This window comes from Balearica regulorum, chromosome 6, assembly GCF_011004875.1.
Source record: "Balearica regulorum gibbericeps isolate bBalReg1 chromosome 6, bBalReg1.pri, whole genome shotgun sequence".
Classification (NCBI taxonomy): domain Eukaryota; kingdom Metazoa; phylum Chordata; class Aves; order Gruiformes; family Gruidae; genus Balearica; species Balearica regulorum.
Window position 1 is genome coordinate 37,539,734 of NC_046189.1, and position 16,714 is coordinate 37,556,447.

Below are 16,714 nucleotides of genomic sequence, written 5' to 3' on the forward strand. Positions count from 1 at the left end.
TTTGCTTGCTTTAGTATCCTTTCTGAGGTAAAACTTGGGGTGGAAACACTTGTTTTACTGTTTACTTTGGTATCTTGTCACAGGGAACCAGTGCATATGCTTGGATTAAAAAAGATAATGGGGTAACAGCGTAATAGCTGTGACTCAGTGTTTCAACAGAGCCTGAGAACTCACAGCACCAAATTGCTGCCTCCCTTTGCCATGATAAAAATGAAGGTCAGTATGGCTGAAAACACAAAAAAAACCCCAAACAACAAAAAAACCCCTGCAAACAAAAACTCCTCACAGTAAAAACCTTCCATCCTTACTATGACACTTCTTGGCAATACGGATTGAATTACTTCTTTGTCATACTCAGATATACAATCCAACGGTACAATTTCAATGACAGGAATCATCAAGAATTGAGAAAAGGAATGTAAATTGCTTTTTCTGTTCACATTTATGCCAGTAATGCCATCTAGATGCAAGATTTCATCAGATTCATTCTTTCTCACCAGTGTTGATGTCATTTTCTGATCAAGGCTGGAGGTTTTTTTGAAAGATTTTCTCAGAATAAACATGATACAGACAGATTTTCATCACAATGTATGTAAAAATTGATGTATTACCATTTTTAAAGAAATGCTGATGTGACAAAATCACTGATCCTACTTAAGTCCCACTTATACCAGACACGTGTGTGAAAATCTGCTAAACTGAACACAAGTGTTTACCATTTGAACTGTGCTGCCAGACATAGTAATTTAACTGTCAGCTTTCCAGACAACAACTTCACATGAACTCCTGAAGTGCTGGTATGGGACATTTCAAGGTGTTATCAGAGTCATTTTTACTTGCAACAGCATTGTGCAGTGGCGCTGTGTTGCCATCGTCTAAACCTTCCCTCGGATTTCTCCACCAAGATGCCTCCCCATAATACAACCAGTAAGTACTAATGCAAAGGTCCTACTTGCTAACGTTCAGAACGTCAGCATACCTACGATTTTTTTTGCAACCTATCAGATTTGTTTTCCTCGGAACAAACGCTTCACCGATGATACTTTTTAAGCCCCAAACACCTTTACTGACTATAACTCTAATAATCTAATTCCCCACAAGAAACCAGTAAGATTCTTTGTCATGGATGGGAATGCTTTTACCAAGTCACACTCTACATAACTTACTTAGTGCAGTACAGAAAACTTTGTATTTGCAATAACCCATAGATAACATGGTATGTCATCAACAATACGCTAAGATAAATTAGGACAGTTTTAACCAATAAATGAAATATTGGGCTTTTATAAACTGGGATGCAATAACAGCATCTATAAAGGGCGCTGTTACAATCTCAATAGCATTGGAACATGATAAATTACTTCACAGTGTTTTTGTTGAACAATAGTATTTACTGATTGTAATACCACCATATTCCCTATCCAGTTAGGGCTATAATGTTTTCAAATACCTTGTCATTGCAAAATGTTTCATCTTTTGTTAATTTTATAACTATTTCCTTGTTTAAAAAAAAAGCAAAATGCATTTAAATATGTTGAAGTACATCCCTGGAGGTATTTAAAACGTGTAGATGTGGTGCTTAGGGATCTGGTTTAGTGGTGGAATTAGAACTAGACGATCTTTAAGGTCCCTTCCAAACCAAATCATTCTATGATTCTATCTTAAAGGTATTTTCCAACCAAAATGATTTTATGTTTATGATACAAACTTGCAATGTATACTAAATTTTAAAAATAGCAAGGATCCCCTTACTAACAGAGATACCTCAGTCAGTATATTTTCAATGTTTAAAAACAGAAAATTAAAAGAAGCTGGTGGCTACTCAAAGTCATAGCACAACAGCCATGTAATATTTTAAAAACTGCTTTTTGTCCTTATCAGTATCCTCTGACTGGGCACAACAGCCCAGAATTTGTTTTCTTCTCTTCCATTATAATTCCATTTCACAATTTCTCCATTCACATTGCTATACCCAGCTGCAGAAATCAATAGAATAACAGTGAACTTGCAAAACATCTGTCCTTGATACCTCCTCTCCCTATGTTTACAAAATTTTAGGATTTTTATTATTCTTGGACCTCTGCCCTACATATCAAATTAACTTGAAATAATTCTGAAGGTCCAAAAGATATTACAGAGAGACAATGGTACCCACCAAAATATCAACTAAATCTTGTCCACTAAATTCCTAAATTCAGTAAATCAGTCATGGGTGTAGAGATGACACTATATGCTGTGAGAAACAATATGAGAAAGCTATGGGAAAAAAATGTGTTTCCAAAATGTGTTTAACATTGTTATCATACTTCTGATACACCTAAATATCACTATACTTTTGGGGAACTACTTTTCTTTGTGATCTAAACAGCTTGAAGGGAGCAATGGTGTCAAAATTCACTGTCCACATAGAGGAAATGAAACAACAGTATGATGACACAGCCACCCCAGCAATCACCTAGGCTGACAAGAATCATCCAGTCAAAGGAGTAAACCACCAGATCAGAGCGGTCAAGATCAGTGCCAGCAGCTCACCCAGGTTTCCCAGGCTGATGGACACTGTCAATTTTATTTGCTGTCTCTCAGTGCCTTTGTTACATTCTTTTAAAAAAGGTGATGTCAGAGTGAGCTGGAACGCTCTGAAAGTGGCCTTTGGTCTTGGAGTGCTCAGGTATGTTGAGAAGAGAGAAGTGCAAAGTATGGTAGGGAAAAGAAGAGAGCATCTCACCAAGGACTTGGGAGCCCAAGGCTCACAGAGAAAGACTTCTTTCACTCCTTTCTCAGCAAAGTCCTTCAGGGCTCAGAGGGGTCTCAGCAGATTTTGCTCAACTCAAGGAAACACTGACATGACTACAATCAAGCTTGAGGACAAGGAGCGATTTGTTCAAAGCCCGTTTTATATTTTTATCCTGACTTAGATATTTCGAGTTAAACACTGTTTTTATAGTAATAAGATCAGCTTTTTGAAAATGTTGATTTTTGTTTTTTCTTTGTGACATAAACCAGACCAAATAAGGACTGTATTAGTATCAACAGCAAAAGGTTAATATTAGATTAGAATGTTAGATACCTCTTAAAATTTACAAGCATTATTGCTCCAAGTCTACTCAGTTTCATACAATAGCTACTGTATCTGAGCTACAATACCTTCTGCGGTAATTTTGGAGCATCTATATTTCTAGACCAAATACAATGTTAAAAAAATGCATAGTAATTAGATATTAAATATATCAGAAAATTTTAAAATAAAGGAGGATTCTACAGCATCTTCCTATAGAGACAGTTCGCATTCTTTTTGTGAAGTTACAGTTTAAAGTTCACTTTTATTTTACTATCTAAAAGCTTTAAATACATTCCTTACTTTTTAGGTAGTTTTCACATCAAGTAGTAAACAGGAACAAAATAATGGCCATTCTGGTTAAACAAAATTGATTTGACCACAGTAAGGCAGGTTTTCTACAGTGAAGCCCTTTCAACATAAAAAGGTTGAGGTGAATAAAATACCATTTTGATCATTGTTGACGTGATAATTGAAAAATTAAAATTTCTAATTCTGGAAGTACTACCAGAATTTTACAACCAACAGTGGGCTCCAAAAATACTGAATATAGAGACAAGATTTTTTAAAACTTCATATTTCTAGAGGGAACAATTTGCCACATTGATTTTAAATATGCAAGAAAGAAACACAGTAATTTGGTACAGAATGGCCTAGCTAATCAATGTCAGTTATATCATGTACGCTAGTAGTGCCTAAAATACTAGATTAACATGAAAGCCAGGAAAAAAAATAAAATTCTTCTACATAACAACCAGCTGAACAGCTTCCAAAGATCTCTCCAGACTTACTTTGACCTTGTTTAAACAAAAAGTTAGCTCTTGACCATCTTTGCTAAAATTTACCAGTGAATAAATAACATTTTAAATTTCACAGCAACCCCAAACAACATAAGGGGGACAAAGACAAGTAAAAAAAACCCCAAAACCAACAAAACCCAGAGTTTGGTTTTAAGTTCACCTTCAACTAAACTATATTTAAAACTCTTTAAAAATGTCTGGTTTGTTCCACTTTTTAATTTAAAAAAAACTCATTTCACATTCAATTTTGAAACCTTAATTATAGCAATTTCTGTTGCTGGTGAAAGCATGCTACTATTGCAGTTGTGCCGCCAACTCTAGGGTAGGCTGTACTGTGGGCTGTCAAATAGTTATCAACACCACACAGCGGTTTGTTTCCCTGAAGTGAAGAATAAGAAATCACAGCTGAAACTATATGGGAAATGAAAACTCCAGCAGTGTTAGGTGCTCAGCGTTCTCAATTCCCAGTCAACAGCTTGTAAGATCAGGCACTGATGTAGGCAAACTGTAATTATCTGAGTTAGTGTTGTTTGAGCTAGCATATCTGTTCTTGCAAAACCCGATAGTCACAAAAAATGACAACTTCTAATCTGAGAAGTGACACCTACCACAGATAGAGCTCCTTAGCAGCATGCTGTTCAGAGCAAATATTAAACCACCTCCTGACACACCTGATTTTCTCTAGTAGCCTTCCACCAAGGAACGATTTAATCTGTCCCTGCTGAGTTCTTGAGAGCTGACAAGAATAAAAACTGAGGTGGTATGGCTGGAGGCCATATTAATTTTTTAAATCATGAAAAATACATTAACAAGTGTTCTTTAAGCATACTTTAAACTTATGAAACTACACCAAGTTCTAACTAACAATGTAAGGTCCTGGGGAAAGAGTGGGGGAAGAATGACAGTGACATGTTTCTGGTCTTTGTAAGTATTAGGACCACCAATAATACATCATCAGATAATCTCTAACTCTTTTGGTATTGCATCAGTATTTTTGCTATCTTGCACTTATAAAGAGCAGCAATTCCAGGTAAACATTATTTAAAAGAGTCTCTGCAACTTGCTGTGGTATAAAAAGTTTATTCATGTTTGCATATTTGATTAGAGTAACCTCAACCTGTTTGATGCCTTTCAGCAAGGATGCTCCTTGGCGCTGCCTTATAATGTTTAAATCTACATACAGTCTGCTCCTTCCTCTACTCCACATTTGGATTACTGTGCTGTAAAATGAAATGTGTGCTCTTTAGTAAAAGAAGGTCAGCAATGGAAATTCTGTGATGTATATTAGCCATTTCCATATTCACAGTGAAGAATTACCAGGTTTACAGCTGAATATTCATTATTTACTTCGGCGGCTGCCTTTTATTAAGCAGTGACCAATATAGGGTAAAAAGCCATCTGGTCCTTACAACCACTACTAACGGGATCTTAGTGCAGACTCGGAGGTCTGTGGAGAGACCTTATACCAAAACAGCACGGTATCACTGCAGACTGGAGATAACTTCTCTGAGATGGGTGGATTAAAACATGGATTATGAATGACAGGGAATGAAAATCCCTGTGCTAAAACAATGGTATTTTAGTTTCTTTCACTGACTTGAGCTTCAATTTACAAGTAAAGGTATTAAGCTCTCTGAAGTCCAAGATGAATATTCATACTGCTTATTTTCTTGAGTACTAGAAAATGAGGCAGTTGTTACCTCCTGCTGAAGCAGTTGTTTACGAAAAGGGTCCATAAAAGAAAAAGAAATATGGGTTCACAAACAGGAGGTTTTATCACTACAACAGCATCTAGTAAGACGAGAGATGATTCTAGACCAGGGAGATTCAGTGGGGTGTGGTGGGAGAGATGGAAACTAGAGAACTGCTGGTATTTTCTCTCATTGCTATAATAAATGGTACAAACATCTTAATTAGGTTCTAAAGAAAGTTTAGGTGTTCCTGTTGCTTCCATATACACGATGGAAAATGCATCAGGAAAGACAATGCTGAATCACTTATATTTCCTTTTTTCCTAATGAATTTGAAGCACTACAGTCTGCCAAACTACTTGAATAAGCTCCAGAATACAGGTTGGAGTGAAGAAGTCTTACAAAGTCCACAAGGATATGGTATGGCTTAGTGAACTAATACAGAGAACTACATTATGGATCCATTTTAGTGATCTACCGAGAGAATAGAATGGAGATGTAGGAGTTACTCCCTGGCAGGTGTAAGCTTAAATGCACAAAGTAAGAATTCACAACAGAGCAACTTAACCAAACTTTACATTTTTGCACTCAGGAAAAATAAGCAGAAAGTTGTAAAATAGAAATATCTTCAACTCTGTTCAAGGTTTGGGTCTGTTTTCCATGGAAGATTTAAATAAAGGTTTAAATTATCTGTAAATGTCAGTTCAACTTCTCCTTAGTGAGGTTCTCTGAATGTCACTATCAGTTAGCATCGCCTACCATCTTTGAGGATTGTTTCTCGCTCTGTGCCATCAATTTTCTGTCGTCCAATTAGGAAACTGGTAGTATCAGCAAAGTAAATGTAATTGGTTTCGGCATGGAAGTCCAGAGCACGAGGATTGACCAAGTTTTCTATAGGGATCATGTATTCATCAGATACTTTGGTATTCAGGTCCATTCCCCGTATTATTCCTGGGCGTCCTTTCCCATAAAAAAGAAACAATTCATTCTTTGGTCCTGCAAAAGAAAGATTACAAACATAAACAACTGATGCTGCCTAATCTTCTTTACAGTGCATAATGTCAGTGTTTAATTAACTGGCACAATTAGTGGGGGAGCAGGAATGTTATTCAATACCAAAAATTAAACTTTCATATATTCTGAAGGTATCTAAACTCAAGAAATCTAGCTAATTACATTACCTTAATTAAAATACAAATTACTTCAGTGAGCTGCTTACATCTAATTATTTTTTCTTCTGTAAAAGTTCACACTCAAAAGCAATGCTAGATCACAGAACAATTTTGCATCCACTGCAAAATGGTCATATATAGCTTTATAGACATTTAATTTTACAATTCATTAGGATCTATCAGGGTAATGTAGACCATGACTGAAGTAATCATCAAATCTAACAAGACCATAAACTCCAGCAAATACAAGACAGCATTTTTTTTTTTCACCTGAAGTTTCTCAGAAACAAACAAGACAAAAGATTACAGTAAATTTCTTTCAAATGGGAAGGAAAAAATCAAACACACACTGTTCTTTCATACTGAGATACAAAACACGGACACTGATATTTCTTTTCTATGTACTTTTCCTAGTGCGTCTCAGTGTGGGTTTTTTGGAATTGTTAGTGAAAACCATACAAAGTTTGACTGAGGTCAAAAATATCCATGTACCAGCATCCATCAAAATATCTAATTGCATGACTTTCATCTGAACTAACTCAAAGCTATTTGGTCAAGAAACCAGGCAAAAATAGGTGTTCCTCAAAACTTTCAGGACTGTCCTGTTGGCTTTAGGTATATACAGATTGTGTACACCTAATGTTAAGTATAAGCATAGCAAGAAACTTGCTTTCATAAAGTGTTTTGAGAAAACCTTTGCTTGACTTATTCACATGAACAGTCTGCTTCTGAGTTTCAGGTTGATTGTATGAGTAGAAATTAGTTGTGACAAACTACTTAACAGCATTTCAGCACCTATGTGCTGTGAGAATGCACAGTATGTAAAAAAGGGTAAGACTGATTAACTGAAAACTGAAAAGATTTTTAGAATTCTTTAAACCGCATCCCAGGTTTAATTTGTCACTTCTATGAACTAAGCCAAATCTAATTATTTTAAGGGAATGAAAGGAGTATATGAACAAAGCGTCAAGTACATGTTGCAAACAAATTTTACCCCAAAGCAGCCCATGTGATTTCTCTCATTATTGATAAGCACGTTAAATAACACCCAGAACTATACCCTGAAATATTAGTGGCTGGCAAACACTTTTATTTAAATAACATACTTTTGCATGACCTGCCATCACTTCCCAAGATGAAGCCAGTCCTGCAGCGACAAGTCCGTGCTTTGTAGTTGCTACTGAGCAGACAGATGTGCGAACATCCCCCCGGCATTCCATATGGGTCCACTTCACATGCATGGCTTCTGACTATGGCGAGTGAAAAACAGCACGATTCAAAGCCATTTAAAGCAAGATAATTATATGCATCAGCATGTAGAAAGTTTAGATAGGAAAAAAAAAAAAAAAAAAAGGAATTTGTGTTGCAATAAATCATTCCCCAGAATATAACTAGAAAAGAAGGTGTTTTTTTAAGATGATACCCAAAACAGACAAGTAATCCAAAGGGCCATCTTGCAGCTATCACGTCATACCCATGGCTGTATGCCATCACCCCTTTTTGAGTAAGCTTCTGCACAGCATTTGCCAGGCAGCACTCCTCTGGGATACCTGACACTTTTCCCTTTTTCTATTTGTTGCTCAGGTTCATTTGGTTGGTTCGTTGGTTGGCTTTTTGAGAACAGAGTGAATCCCATGCCAAAGCAGTTTGCTATTCATTTAACTCCATTGGACAGCACCTTTCTGGGGCAGATACCTGTGCAGAAACTAAGGAACAGAACGAGCCTTGTAGTATTTTTCCATATTTGTAGATTGCGACATAAATCGAGCTGCAGAAGCCAAAGAATTCCTTTCCCTTGACTTCATATTTTCAAATGCATAGTTCTAAATTAGCAGACTAATATATGACCTTTTTTTTTTTTAAAACTCTTTAAAGGTAAATCTGATGAGAAAATAAAATCTCTCTTGCTATCCTATATTTACTAACCTAGCTTACAACAGGCCAATAGTATTTTAGCTCAAAAAATGATTTTCCTTCTCCTTCCCCTCAAGCTTTTTAGGTTGGGTTTGTTGTTTTTTTTTTTTTCAAAAAGTAATCAAGTGGTTTAAGGTTGATATTGTTAAAGGTATACAGAAACTCTACGAAGCTGACACAGTCTTTACAGTGAATCTTGACAAGCAACAAACATGCCCATTTAAAACAAAAGAAGTAGCAGAGTGAACAAAGGGCAAGAGGAACAGAGTAATCACAGGATGTAATAAAAGATTACACTGTGCTCATGTCTCTCTCCTACTCAACCCCTCTGACTCCCTCAGGGGTACAAAGGAGAGGCCTACAGCAAGGAAAGAGTCTTTGCAGCCTCCTTCACACACTGACATCTGCAAATCAATGCCCTCAGCTATAAGGTGAAAATTAGTTTGCCCAGTCTACATCAATTTAGAGTTTGTTCCTACTTCAGAAACTTCTCTAAAAGCAGTCAGTCTGTTTAATAACATCAATGTTGATCACCAGAATTGATGCGCTAGCTTTTCTGTCCAAGCAGTCATGGCAAGGATTTATTGCTATAAATCATATAAAAAAATTCCCATGAAGTTTCGCTATAGACATTTTGGATCTTGCTAGCTTTGCACAAAGTTCCCACAAATCACACAGCTGTTCTGAACGCAGAAAGTATGCCATCAGAGCCATGATTAGAGTCATGCAGGACTATGGGCCTCCAAAATTGCTATTTTACCAAAAATTCTGAGATTATAGAAAGTTTTTCATTCTAGATGAAAATGAGGATTTCTTTCACAAAAGGCGAAGACCGTATTTATGCAAACGAAGGAAAATTTAACAGCGATTTCCTATCTCACCAATTGCTGTGGTGGCAGTTAGTCGGGCTAGCTGCCCACATCTCCACGCTTTTTTTGGCAACCCCAAAGACAGGGTGTCTCTTGAGGTTGGCTGTCTGTCTGAAAAGCGGGCCCAGAGAAACCAGGAACCTCTGAGGTCTGAGAGGCAAGCATGTGGACAGCATTGGACATCTAACAATTTTGAAGGTGTTAAATTCTGTAAGCGTTACATGTGTGGAACCAGAAAACTTGCAGACCAGGGCTCTCCAGCAGATATCCAAGGTGAATGCTCTGGAAGAAGTCATGTTAGGAGCTGAGGGACGCAGGAACACCAGCAGTAAGCACATAGAAAACTGGGCAGATGAAGAAGCAACAGAGAGTTTTGCCGCAGTGACAAATTTTCACTGCATCTTCTGATGTACTTTTCTGGAAGAACCCTTTTAACTACACATCCAACCTAATACCTGGTTTTACGTTTCCTAGCAAGAGGAATGTTGATCTTACCTGCTGTTTGAGTCCTTTTCTGGTATACACGAATCTCTTTAGCATTAGCAAGTCTAGCAAGAGACTGAACATCAGTGCTATTATATCTGTTTACTTGTAAAATGCTGAGGTTATCTGAATTAACTGTATATAAGTAGTTTTCAAATACTGCCAAGCCACAAAGATGCCTAACCTGGGAAAGAAAAAAAAAAAACCAAAAACAGTATCATTATTTTAGCTGAATATTTTAGGTATTTCTGTGATTTATAAACATCAAACATTACTGTGAATTGTACATGCTAAACTGTACAAAAGGATTTCTGAATATGTTGATAACTACTTGTAAACAAAACCACATACTATGCTCCAAGTATAGTTGACATTCTTGTAGTGTGAAGTTTATAATTAGAAAAGCTTTGTACAACAAAGGTAGAAAATTCCAAATAGAAATTCAATTTATCCTCTGAATTTCCCATTTTCTCTTCCAATTAAAAACTCCTGCATACTTTGTTAAGAGGAACACCTTATATTAGTACTGACTACTAGTAACTAATAACGAAGATAAATTAACTAATATTAACTAGCATTAACTAATAAATATAATAAAATAGATATTTACAACAGTTTATAGGCTGAATTGATGTAATTTTTATTATGTTATAATCAAAGCAAGGCAAATAGTGCAAGATACAACCACTGAATATTTTCTTAAGTAAATAAATGGATAGATAAACAAATTCCCTCAGTTATGCTTGTGTTCCTTTTCTGTTGGCATTTTTTAATGTGGTTGTGGTCACACGGTGCTGCTTGTTTATGAAAAAGTGAATTCAAATATTGTATTTATCTGTGATGTGTCTGGGTACATTGATTAAACATTACCTAGTCAGTTACCTAAAGTTAGTTAGTGAGTCAGCTCAAACATGCAGTGTTTGATAATCTAGAGGTTGTGCTTGATTTATAGATTTAGAAAATGTAAAATATCTGTCATTGGGCAATTTTGAAAGCTGAAACAAATTAAAGAAGTTGTTGGCAGGTGCTCAGATATTCACAGGCTGAATATTTTATTAGTTTAATCAATAAATTGTTCTCCACAATGTATTTACTTAGCTCATTTATTCACAAATTCAGACATATGTTACAAAAAACCCAAACCAAACCCAAACAAAAAAATCCTGGCATGCATCAAATATTTCAGTCCCTTCTGGAAGTTACCCCCCAGTTGGCCATATCTTGCTATTGTATTCTGCCCTTGCCCAGAAAGAAAAATAAAAAATAATTAAGATCAATGGAAGTGTTCGATTAAGACCCAATAAAAATTCAATCCAATTATAGTAAGATGGAAAAGAAAACATTCTTGAAAATAATGATGCATCTGCACCAAATTGTTGAATTCTCCTCTGCATTATAATCCTTTCTTCCCAACTCCCATTTGCAGTCAGTTTAAAGCTTTATTATTTAGGTCCCATGAGAGTTTTTCCTATATTCACACTATTAAAATTATGTGACTGTTTTTACAATGCATTTTATAGTGACTTAATTATTTGTATTTAATTTATACATTTGTTGTTTTTTACTTCTCATGAAGCTTTCCAGCTGTCTGATGCATGAATAGAAATGTTGCTTGCTACAAAGAACAGTCGTCCAAAAGCCACACAAGCTACCAATCATAAAAGCTAGTATCATTTGGAAAGCATGTCTTTTGATATGCTTGTACTTCTGAAAAAACCCCTTAAATTCCTAAAATTTCTTGAGAATAGTTTGCTGGTCTGCTCATTCTTTGGACTAATGAGGAATAACTGAGACTAATGGTCATTCTAAATCCTGACAAATGCAAGCACAAAATGTAGTGAAATCAGCAATTTTTCCATTCAGTGGAAAAACAACCAATATGTTTCTCCTTTTGTGATAGCAGTGACCAACTGAAAGGGCAAACTTTTTAATAGCTTTCACCCATATTGAAAGAAATAGAAATCCTTCCTCTTTCTTAGATAGTTTAGAGAAGAATCCTTCTGAACTTCATAAAGAATCCTCTTTTGCATCTAACTTTTTTGAAAGAAGAAAAAGAACAAACATCTCTCCTACGACACCAGTACAAGTCAGTTACAAGCCTGTAAGAGTATTTGTTAGTTGCTTCTGAAAACGGCTTTCTTTTTTTAAGTATCTATTCCAAAATGTTAACTGGAAAAAAGAGAATTTACAAGATTTGTTATTCCAGAACAACTGGGTAAACACTGGGAGTAATTTGGTAGAAAACAGGAAGGTGTTTGCTATTTAGCCAGGTGCCCTAGACTGTTTTTTGTCACATTTTCTGCCTATTTTTAAATGATAGTTATGCTAACCAGTTGTCTCTTGGTAAACAGCGACTACTTGGAAGCAAAGACAGACAGCAGAACAGGCAAAATGTTTATTCTGTCTGCACTTTTCTACACACTCTGTTTAACCTCGGGCAGAAGCAGATGTACTACTCATGGCACCCACATCAGCTCTGGGAGCCCAAGCAGCAACTATGAACAGGGGTTATTTTTGGTAATTTTCTGTTGATTTCCACAAGCCTCACAACTACCAGGGAATCCTTCCCTTCGCTGCTACCTAGTACTCTGCTTGCCAAGCTGAAGCTACAATAACGGATTGATACACTCCTGCTCACAGGCTCATACAGTCTCAGCATTTGTATTTATGACTGAGCATCTGGATCAACTGGGAAAAGCATCATTGCCATCAACAAAATACGATTTAGGGGTATCTAGAGTGGTCTGAACAAGTGAAATAGCTTTTGCTATTCTGTTTTTTTCACATTCTTCTGCCTGTTAGTCTCTTCTTCCTGAATTGGCAAGGACATCTTCTTGTCATTAATAATTTATCCCCTAGTATCCTTCCATCGCCCCATATTCTCCTTCCTGAAGTATTTTACAATGGGGAGTGTGACTTACACAGTACATTGTTAAAGAGACTCTGCATGGAAACTTGTCCATAGGTTGCAAAATGGGCTAAGTTGCAAATTAAACAAAATGTGCAGATGGATCTTTAAATGTCTAATGCATCTGAACTAAAAAAAAAAAAAAAAAAAAATATCTGAAATTACTGTAACTGTTAGCATTACACACATTTATTGATATCATTACTTTTTACTGATTTGCAAATAAATACCTACTTGTCTGCCTTTAATTATCGTATGCCTCTTTCTCCCTTGATAGTCAACAACTTCCACACTATCCAGATATATGTCAACCCAGTACACATATTTATTGACGAGGTCTAGTGCAAGAGCAGTTGGCTGTTCAATTTTAGAGTCTACTATCCACGTCCTGTTCATTCCATCCATGTCACATCTCTCAACTTTGGCAGCATTCCCGTAGTCTGTAAAGAAAAGCTTTCTGTTGAAAGAAAATAAGATGTTGTAAGTGTCAAAGGGTGTGAGCAGAGTGCAAAGCGCCTGGTGGCTCCGTGCAAAGTCAGTTTTTGTTCTTCATCATTTCAGGGGGTTCATCTATCAATAACCCCTATAACCCATATTGATAATCATATAATTACACAAAACCCCAAACAAACAAAAAAAACCACACCACCATATCTTCTAACAAATTCACAATTACAAAGAATTTTCTTTCAAATGTAATGTACAGAAGTTCTAAATGCACTTTCTTACACCAAAGACACACCACGTATTACTTGTCTCTTAAATGGACGGTATCCATATGCACAGACACTACATTACAATCTTAAATATCTCTTTAAGCAGTATTTATAAAAAAATGGCAAGATAGTTACAAATACCAAAGAGTGGCAAAACCACAAAGCTCTTACACAGTTTGGAGAACAATTCATTACCTACAAGAAATACAACGATCCACACCGTCAGGTGTTTGAAAATATATCTGTAAAGCAGATGCTTTAGACTGTAGTGCATTCGTATCCAGTCTTGGAAGGATGTTCAGGCTTTAAAACGCTTCCACAAATCCAATAAGTCATTGCATCCAAAAATAATGGGAAACTATCAAAGACTTAAAATTGCTACTGAAGTTTCCTAACCCGATACTTGATTAGCATTCACTGGGTTTAGTACACACAAATCAATTTTGATTAACCTGATGATATTTTAACAAGATTACCTATTTGTGAGACTAAATTACACTTGCAAGCTGAAGACCACCTTGCCATGACTTTAACATGATATAAAGAATAATCTGATTCCAGATTGAATGTTACGAAAACTACTTTGAGGATCAAGATTTCATTTTCCAAATAAAGTGAATTATCTCCTAGTTATTACCGCTAATGGGAATAACTTGGATCAACAGCATATAAACCTTGAGATATCTTTATGTTAAAGAGTAGTAATTTACAGCCTTGTAAACTCTCATAGAAATTCAGGATTGTAGCACGTTTTAGGCTGGAAAGAATACATGTTTGCTAAATAACCAAGTGAGACCCACATCCTTTATTATTACCATCTTCAAATAAATAAGAATACATTTTGAATGTACTTAAAGTGTTTCATGTGCAAAATAGGTAAGTTAAAAAAACATTAAAAGTATTGAAGGCATTAGAATTATCCATAGTGTATGTACAGCAGCTGTCAAATGCCAAAATGAATTGATCACAGACTCGTAAAATAGGGCTTGAGGAGAATTTGAAAGGTCATGTAGTCCATCACCAGGCCATAAGGCAGAATAAACTTTACCTATAACATTCCTGAGGGATAACTCCATCCCCGACAGGGATTTCTATTTATCAAAATCATTTTGAATTCCTGCCTTGTCCTTCATTGTAATTCTGTATCCCAGCTGTACTTTAAGAACATCTTAAAAACCACATACTTAACATTCAGGTCCATATAAATCAAAAAGTGCACACTACAGATGATGTGCAAAGTATAAATTATGTCTGCAAAGCAAATGTTTAATTTGGAACAAAAACAGCCAAAGAACTGTATGCGTTTATATATATGTATATACACTTATATATACATATGTATGTATGTATTCCATCAGCAATAACAAGGCCAACACCTATTACATTTAAAATAAGTTGTTAAAATGTTACACGTACTCTAGTCTACAATCTGTACTTCTGGAGATTGGGTTTGGGTTATTTAATGGAACTTTGTATCTCAAGATTCAATAATTCAAATAAAGCTCATTTCGCAATCATAGAAGCAAATGGGTTGTGCTGTGATCAGCCCCCCTCCCCACCACGTGCATATATACGTACACGTACATACACACAGCTACTGCGAAGACCTGAAGCTTGACTTCAGACTGACTTGACTCGGTTGCTTAGCGCACAGTATTCTTATACAAGACTTAACATTTCTATGGGATATCACAAAACAGATTAATACACACGTTAGAAATAATAATTATTTACCTTTTACAATTATATTCTCTTTTCAGATCAGACAAGAAATAAAACATTTAAATGTCAATAAGCAAAATACTGTAAAGAGTATCTAAGATACTTCTCCAGCTTTTGGGGATGGGGGCATTTCCTTATTTTCTAAATATGTGTTTTATATTAACATCATTTGTGCTTATATAAACATCATTTGTGCTACGGAAACTAGCATGACTTCACGTGTAAATGACATACTTTTCATTTTAAAAATAATTACTCTTCTCCTGGAGACTGACAATAACAAAACTTTATCTTTTAATGTAGAGGCAAAAGACAGAGCAAGAAGTAGTTGCCTAATTGCTGCCATATAATCAAGGCATACTGAAAATTAAACTAAGAAAATTAAATGCTTTACTATGTAATCTTGAAATGCAATTCTGTATTTAAAGACTAATGCAGATTTTTTTAGAATGAGGTGCAATCAAAATTGCATTTATAACACATGAAGCTGACCCACAATTACTCTGTATTTCCTTTGCCTTGGGAGTTCTCAAGGATACATTGTAGCAATATTTATTTCAGCTCAGGACTAATTTTCCTGCTCAAAAATGGTGCTAGATCTGCCTATCCATTTTCAGCAGGGGGTGGTGAAATCTTTTATCAATTCCCCGAGCAATTTCAGCAGGAATACTGACCATGTGCATTGCCCTGTGCAGCCCAAGCACCATGCAGTAGCACTGACCTCGAGGGACCAGCTCTAACAAACAGGGACAGGGAAAGCTGTTTTCATTACAACCTTTATTTCCTGAGACTGCTGATCAGGATGATAATTGAGGTTGCTACAAAATCACAAAAATTTTGGCACTAAATAGAATGTTATTAAGCCATGTTATCTTTTGAATGCTACAGCCTTCATGCACAGAAATTCTGAATATTATCCTAGCTCTTTGAAACTGTACAAATCCCGTGTTCTGCCCATTGTTAGTCAAGAACAGAAAGGGCCATCTTCTTCATCAAGTGCAGGTGCTTTGCAGGCATCCTGTACTGCTCTTTTTTCAAACTTCTTAAACTTATAAAAGTACTTAGTTGTTTTGTCCCAATGTTCCACCCAGATCTCTTACGGAATGTTCCAACAGTTAGAAATCAACATTTAATAACTAACAATGATATCTTCAAAGCTAAATTATACCTACTGATTTCTGCAGCACACTTGATTTGGCTTAAACAGTTCTTTTTACCTGTCTTCCCCTACAAAGGTATTTCTAGATGGCAATCAAATTCTTTCACTCTCAACCTAGCAGCTAGAGATAAGCAGAGTCAATCTTTCTCATCTCATAAGACAGGCTCTTCATGTTGCCCTTCTGTGCAGTTATTCCAATTTTAGGTCATGTTATTGAACAAGCAC

The 16,714-nt window shown here is 35.9% G+C and overlaps 1 protein-coding gene across 1 annotated transcript in view; it reads right to left on the minus strand.

The window, feature by feature from the left end:
- Nucleotides 1-16,714, minus strand: part of LRP1B (LDL receptor related protein 1B) — a 742,991-nt gene that overhangs the window by 290,388 nt on the left and 435,889 nt on the right. Inside the window, exons 8-11 of the mRNA XM_075757248.1 lie at nt 13,127-13,349; nt 9,997-10,168; nt 7,825-7,968; nt 6,306-6,542 (exon numbers count right to left, since the gene is read on the minus strand). Of these exons, the coding sequence (XP_075613363.1) occupies nt 6,306-6,542; nt 7,825-7,968; nt 9,997-10,168; nt 13,127-13,349 (776 nt within the window). The remainder of the gene's footprint in view (nt 1-6,305; nt 6,543-7,824; nt 7,969-9,996; nt 10,169-13,126; nt 13,350-16,714) is intronic.